General features: G+C 47.2%; 3 protein-coding genes and 1 non-coding gene across 5 annotated transcripts; 2 read left to right on the forward strand and 2 right to left on the reverse strand.

Moving 5' to 3' along the window:
- Positions 1-1765: 1765 nt before the first annotated feature.
- Positions 1766-1909, reverse strand: FOXG_18795 (uncharacterized protein; the record flags this gene model as incomplete). Its single annotated transcript, XM_018398938.1, has 1 exon — positions 1766-1909. The coding sequence occupies one exon, from the start codon at positions 1907-1909 to the stop codon at positions 1766-1768; it is 144 nt and encodes a 47-aa protein (XP_018238980.1).
- An 814-nt stretch (positions 1910-2723) lies between these two features.
- On the forward strand, positions 2724-4625 carry FOXG_04309 (uncharacterized protein). Of its 2 annotated transcripts, XM_018382293.1 has the most exons (5): positions 2724-3098; positions 3147-3168; positions 3215-3531; positions 3580-3963; positions 4013-4625. In XM_018382293.1, exons 1-5 carry the CDS (start codon positions 2842-2844, stop codon positions 4371-4373), a joined length of 1341 nt encoding a protein of 446 aa, XP_018238981.1. In that variant the 5' UTR covers positions 2724-2841; the 3' UTR covers positions 4374-4625. The 2 variants fall into 2 exon arrangements, with proteins under 2 accessions (XP_018238981.1, XP_018238982.1); XM_018382294.1 differs by having other exon boundaries at positions 2724-3168.
- Positions 4626-4694: 69 nt separating this feature from the next.
- FOXG_18796 lies at positions 4695-4783 on the reverse strand. Its single transcript has one exon. It is a non-coding gene; the product is annotated as a tRNA-Ser (tRNA).
- A 2023-nt stretch (positions 4784-6806) lies between these two features.
- Positions 6807-7325, forward strand: FOXG_04310 (uncharacterized protein; the record flags this gene model as incomplete). The annotated part of the gene is made up of 1 exon (XM_018382295.1): positions 6807-7325. The coding sequence occupies one exon, from the start codon at positions 6807-6809 to the stop codon at positions 7323-7325; it is 519 nt and encodes a 172-aa protein (XP_018238983.1).
- Between the last annotated feature and the right edge of the window lie 4 nt (positions 7326-7329).

A 7329-nucleotide genomic window follows, 5' to 3' on the forward strand; every position in this document is an offset into this window, starting at 1 on the left:
TGAGGAGGCTCTTGAAAGAAGGCATAGTGATGATTTCAATGATAGTTGATACCGGTTAAAGAACGATCTGGAAGAGACTGATGCGAGTGATGAGGGTATCGAGATTGCAATTCAATTGCAGAAACTCATTCTTTATATCTATCATAAAGATCTCAATCCACCGCCTCTTGACCTCAACAACAACCCACATACCGAGTGGCACAGAAGCTGCATATTCGCATTGTCGAGAGGCGCATGGACACGCTGTGACGCGTTAAATGTTACAGAAGTAACCAAACGGTCAATTTCTCCGAATAAAGCTGCCAAGCTAAGAATGAAGCATAGACGGCACCTAAAAAGCACTGCCGAGGTCTAGTTCAGGGCCAGCCTATAGCGGAGAATGTAAACCGAGTCAGGCAAAAGAGATGACGACGATTGGCTCGCGAACGCGCGGGTCATGGGAGACACGCGGTTTTGTGGGGGTTTTTCATCGGGAGGTGGGAGCCCACATCGCGAGAGATCTTCACGATGGAATCTTAAAATCAAGATAGGGATACGTATGCATATTTCCTATTTGAAATTGGTTTTTCTCATTGGTTGGAGGTTTGAAGGGTGCTTTCAAGCTTATACTAAAGTTGACGTAGTAGTTTTCTAGACCGATGTTGCACATTCCAATACTAATGCAAGCAGATAATAGGTAGACAGGCTGACAGGGACAGGTTTCAACAGCTTCGTAGATTCATGTCCAAACTCAAGTCTTGTATCTATGCCCCCTTGTCACTTTATCAGGGTAGTCAAGAACAAAGTCAACAACATTTTCTATGGTTCTCTAGATCGCTTTCCCGACCTATCACCGGATAAACCAAGAAGACATAGCCATCATGCTCTCGAATCATAGACTGTTCCCTTACTTACTCTTGCCGGTTTATTGATTTATGCGACTGTCACTGACAAGATAGAGGCGTCCTTTGAGATAGATATCTTGTAGTTGAAAGGACTGCCCTCCCGATGCGCTGCCCGGGAGAATTTACGTAGCCTCTATGGAGTTTTTGTCGTGTGATACAGGGATTCTCACAGGAGCCATTGATTTTCCTTGGATCCAGAGTCCCAGACTCTCGGCCAGATTTTGCTAATCTCATACATAACATCGAGCCTTAACGATCGAAACACCCGGATATGGAAACGCACGATAAATATCTGTCCTAGCAGCTTCATATTGGATCAAAACCATTTACAAAAGCACAACCTATTAATGACACATTAGACTTCTGTAGCTATCAATTAGTAAAAGATAATAGTTGTGAGGAATGCGATCAATGCCCAAGTCCTCTGAAGCCATCGAGCCCTCAAGAAGTGATCACCCTTCAGGGTAGCCTTGGACTGAAGCCGGAGTTGCGCGATCGATGTGCATTGTGCTGTTCATTCATACTCCGATATTCCTCCCCCCCTTTTACTAACCTCAATTACAACGCTGCGACACAAGAATAACCAAGAATTTTAAAATAGCAGATAAGGCTGCCACAAACTCAATTCAGTTAACTTCACTGGAGCCCTATACATGCGTAGAATGGTCCAGGACAAATCAAATATGGTTATACACTCATATTCCTCATACTTGTCAGACTTCAATCATCTGTATTCTAAAAAGAGCCCCTTTGTGCAACATCCTGCTAGAAACAGCGACAAAGCCAAATCCCATTCATTGATTACTACACTAGAACTTTCCAGATGCGGCTTCTTCGACAATTTCCTCCAGACAATGCTTCCATCTTGCACCGCTTCAGTTCTAGTCCAGAGTCACGAATGAGCCGCATTCTAGTCTGTCATTACCCGCTTGTTGGGCCTTATCCGAGCTGTTGGCTCGTCTAGCCATGGTCCGGCCGAGAACGTGTTGTGGCGCTTGAGTTGACCCAGCGTGCCGGTCCGCCATGACATTGGTACATAAGATTAGGGTGGTATCTTTATGCATTTTATGCTGCACGTCCAAGCGCATTTCTGCGGTATTAATCGTCGATTGGATGTTGAGATGCAGGGGTAGCAATACGAGCGGGAACACCATCCTTTGTGTATCACCATCGCCAACAACCTTGCTACTAACCAACAGCCTGAATTTCACTGTATTATTACATGTTCCGCTGACCAGCCGAAGCATTCCAGAAGAACGATTTCTCGTCGCACAGCCCCAACTTTGCGTTCACAATCTGCAAATGGGATTTGTGTTCTCTGAGTAACTTACCTTATCGCAAGCCACCAATTGTGTTGCCGGTTACGCGGGGAACGACCAAAAAACGCCGAACTATGGAATGGTGGCTTCTTGGCCTTTGGGGTAGCATTTGTTCATCGGACCCTGGACATTATTACTTCTGCTAATTTGCGACGAGGCAAGGGAGACTGTCAGCTGTGCATGATCCCCTCTCCCACGAGGCTAGGACCCTTCTGAGACACTTCGGTTAGAGAAGATGGCAAATTAAAAAAGCATTCGCCGACTCGACTAGACGGTTCTCAGTAAAGCGGATGGAACTATTCATGGTGGATAATGAAGCCGTGTCTCGAAATCCCCGCAACATCTGCACCGGATCTACAGCCGAGTCCCCAGAAATCAGATCTATTGACACGAAGCGAGGCCAAACTTGATGGTGCCTGATAGAGTTTGGGGCTATGAGACTAGCGCATCTGCAAACCTCAGATCACCTTGGGCCTAGAACTAGTCAAAGCCAATATGTGATTACACATGGGAGAGACATGGCTTGCTCAGATTCCTTTTAAAGCCGCGTCTCCATCCCGCGCTCTGCCGCTGTTTCTGGGACTCTCCATCTTATTTTGCGCTCCACGTGTTTTCCCTTTCGAATATCTACTGCGAAAATGGCTATTAACGAAGTCGACAAGTATCTGTGGCTGGCATACTGCAAGGCTGTGCAGAATGCTGTCGGTGGTCTACCTGGACATAAGCCTGCTTTGTTTTTCACCAAGCATGCGCAAAAGGCACCAGTCGCGTCACAAGATATCGACCCAGCCTATACGAACTATGGAATTAACAACATCATCAACAATTTCCTACAGACTAATGATCTTTTCTATGATCCGGCTCATCACAAAACTTACACTCAATGTTTACTCGAGTAAGCACATCGCCACCATGCAGTACGCATGTAACTAACCAAGACTAGATATCTGATGGCAGTCAAGATTGTACGTGAAATGCATGTGCAACATTACTTTCTCTAACAAGTCACAGGGCGAGGGTGATCAAGTCCGTGTAACAATGATAGGCCGAACCCTGGCAAGTGCACTTGACCAGGCCTTGCGCGAGAGAGATCGTGCCTTGGAGACCTTTGAAAAAGAAGAAGGCTACGGCCTCACGGGTGAACAAGACTTTTCTCAATGGTGGCCATCGCATGCTCCTGCATACTCGGCAGCTAAGCAAAAGGTCGAGGCCGCAGCCGCAGACTATCAGGCCGTCCTTCTCAACACAGGTGGACCAACTGCTAGTTCGCTAGCCAGAGATTTCAATCGAATCGTTAAGGCCTTGATCGGCGGGCAGTCAGTCCCAGGGTAAGATACCATCTTCCGAAGCATTTGGCCGCTTTCTAACCTTGATAGCATCACGATGCCTGCTTGTCACGCCTCAGCTGACATCACCCGTGAACTCCTCGAGAGAGACAGAACACCACACGCCATCACATATGTCCCTGAATGGATGTCCCTTCAGTACACTGCCCAAGTTGAACACTGGATGAACGGCGTTGGAGATGGTGACTCTTCTACTCAGATCAACGTTGCTGATGGTAGAGAGGTGAACGAATCTGACTTTGGCCATGCCGCCACCGACGGATTCTCCTATGGACCGTGGTTGTCTTTTTCTGCCGGTAAAGGAAGTACCAACGAGAGGAGCGTGTCTTTCGGCTCTATGGACACCGATACTAACCTCGACGTGCAATTCTCGTATGATGAAATTCAAACTATCTGTGTTCCAGCTGGTGATTGGTAAGTTCTGACTACCCGGGAAGACCTCTATATACTAACATCATTCTAGGAACGTTCCCAGCCCAGGGCGACGCTACCAGCTATCAAACACCGCCTCTGAAGAGTCCCGCAACCTTGCCTTCCCAGACTATCTCGTCGTCGTGAGGAACCTCGGCTTCAAGGTCTCCATCCGAGATAACAAGGTTGCGGGACAGATTGACAACTTGTTCGATGAAGCCAAGTCTTCTGGTGGTTCGGTCAGAGTTTTCGGTATTCCTGCTACGCCCGATGGCAGCCCGGATAAGGCCACTGAGGAGAATGCTCATGTTGCTGAGTGGGATCTCGGCGCTGGTATGCTTTCAATCAGGCCGACTACTGACGCTGGGTTTGCTTCTGTTGTGGCTCTTGTTGGTGAGCTGAACATCAGTTGACTCGTATCGGGGCGAGCGTAGTATTGGTTGCTGATGTCTGAGTCATTTTACAATGGGCCAGTTACTTAACAATTGAATGCATTCGTCCCGGATATTGATGGAACTCTAGCAGTATTACCAGCAACAAGCTGAATCCTCTTTTAAATAAGCAACTGCATAATAAGATATAAGAGATATACTTTTTCTAAATTTACTATAATTAATAATCAATAAATCTCTGAGTACTCTAGCCTATACAAGGCCCCTTGCTCGCAAAAAGCATCGTTTTATTTGCAACATCAGAGACGCCAAGATGATATACATTAAAAGATAAAAAAACATCGACAACGGCAGGATTCGAACCTGCGCTCCCGAAGGAAACAGCTTACGGTAATTCGAGGCTGTCGCGATAACCACTCCGCCACGTTGCCTAGACTGGATTGATGTTATTCCCGTCGCAAAGAGCTGCCATCACAGCGCGAAGTCACCTGGGGTTTACTTGAATTGACAGATAGCGTGTCATTTGTTGAGTAAAGTCATCCATTTCGAAGATTGGGTGTATGAAAGTAGTTTGTCTGTCTTTCAAAGACTGATGTTTGCGCACAGTTGTATCCAGGTCCACCAAGCTGAGATCATATGACAGACTGGATGTGGGGGCTATTAATAGAAACATCGTTATCATTTGGCCAAACAGCCGCTGGAAGTACTGTTCTCATTGTTGGATTGCCTTCATGGCACCAGGAAGTGAATCGAACCGCTGGTAATGGGAAAGAAAGCTTCATTCCATGGTGATGCGACATAGCTATTTCTGCACTGTCGCCTGCATGATGGACGTGCTTAATGTGCATGAACAGACTCGGAGGCCCCAACGGGAACTTCTTTGTGTTGTTTGCCCAAACTTTACTAACGTTGGTGATGATGATGATAATGGCTGACCACCACCTCAGAGAATGGCGGAGGCGTCTTGGTATGCGCTAGTCTGAAAGAAAATTCATGGACGCTGCATTTGTTTGGCTATAGACGTACCGTTTTGGGTAAAAGTTGTTGGCACAACAAAGGGCCAAGCTGAACATACTAGCTCAAGCTTCCATTCAGAAGGGGGTGCTCATTCGGGCAACACTGATACCAGGGAGTTTCGCATAGAAAACAGACTTGCTGTGCCGCCTTTAGCCACTCACTCGGACGCTACCTAGTATCATGCTGTGAACTACACTACAGGGTGGAATCAGGCACAGTAGTTCAATAGAAAAGGAGTTCAAGCCAAGACACCCAGCTCCCTTATTTCTGACCGATTTCTGTCACCAAAAAGGAGGACCATTTGCAAACAAACAATTGACTACGTGGACTCTCATTCCGTTGGTGATTTGACCCGGCCAGCCAGCCCCTAGTGCCATGGTAGGCCGCCCGTTGTGTTCCGTGAAACAGAATCATCTGCTTAACGCTTGGACTCAAGGAAAAAGCAAAAAGAACAACACCAAACGCTCCCCATTCGGGTTTCCGTGTTTTCCTGTTGTTTTCTATGGCAGGGGTTCCCATCTTAGGTATCTTTTGATATATTATACTTAGAGCTTGGCTGTAAATCTCGCTAATCAGAGGTATCGACACATAGCGATCTACTATTGTACACTTCCAACAACCTGCTGCCTAAACAGCTCGGAGATGACTTTACCGCCTTACCGTCCAATCGCCGCCAAGAGTGATGTCTGGTAACTTACCGTAGCCTGGGGGCTTAGGTATTGTCAGCTCGTCCGTAGAAGAAATCCATAGACCACCGTTTTCACCACCGCTTTTAGGACCCGTCATTTGGTTGCCTGCCCGGTAATCCCCGTGGTAATTAGCCATGCAGCAACCTCTGTGAGAGACCCAAAGACAGAGCAAGCCTATGTGATACGACAAGAATGGATGCTTATCAACCACAATAAAGTCTCAAATACTTCATGACGAAGATGGTACGCGTAGCAATAGAAGAAGGATTTGCCACCATTTACTAAATTTCTGGCCGAAATCACTATATCATTTCACCCATGGTCTCTCACGCATTGTAGAGAGTTGATATCCATTCTGATAACGTGGCAGTGGCATCCACTATGGACATGGGATAGTTTCAAGGTTTTTGTCTGGAATGTTTCCAAATGAAGCCATGATACTAATGGCGGTGTCCATTTCTTTGTCCTTCGGCCATACCGGCTGAGCTTCAAGCCAAAGCTAAAGAGACGAAACTGCGCCTAGAGCTGCATTGTAATAAACATGTAGCTACGAATTGCCGGTCACTGGATGGTTCAAATGACTGGAATCTGCACTCTTACGATACTTTATCAACCGGACCCTCTTCGTCAGTCTCTTCTCGTCAAACTTAATATCCCACATCGCTTGCCTGACCCAGCCGGCAGAGTATTCTGTGCCAAAAAAACAACAACCCTACAATCTTATAATACACACAACACACCTACCACAATGTCAGGAGCTGAGGCCGCGCTTCCCATCGTCTTGGAGGTGTTGGGGGTGGGCAAAGCTCTGGTAGACATTAGGCTCTCTGCTGGTGACTTGAAGCAGGATGCTCAGGCGTGCGCAAGACTGGCCGAGCAAACCATGCACGACCTCCAATATGCCAAGAAGCTGAGGACTTCTCATTTCATTTTGGCTTCCGAGCACGATGACACTCTGGTCTGGATCAACGGCACAATCCACAGAATAGAAGTGGCCCTCGAGGAATACCAGAAGAATGTCCCCAAGGAAGACGTCAAAAACGCAACTCTGCGCGCCCTCGTACGAAAGATGCAGGATCAGAAAAAGTGGGAAGAATGGGGTAAGGCTCTTGGAGCCAGCCATTCTTCTCTCATGGCCACGATCAATGTCATGCACCACATGAAGCCGAGAAACGCGGCGGAGGTGGGCAAGGAAAAGAAAGATCCGACACGGGCTTGTAGCATGCCTCTCAGAAGCTTGAAGCCCAAAACGAATGAGCTCCCATGAAAGC

The sequence above is a fragment of the Fusarium oxysporum genome, chromosome 4 (assembly GCF_000149955.1).
Source record: "Fusarium oxysporum f. sp. lycopersici 4287 chromosome 4, whole genome shotgun sequence".
NCBI lineage: Eukaryota > Fungi > Ascomycota > Sordariomycetes > Hypocreales > Nectriaceae > Fusarium > Fusarium oxysporum.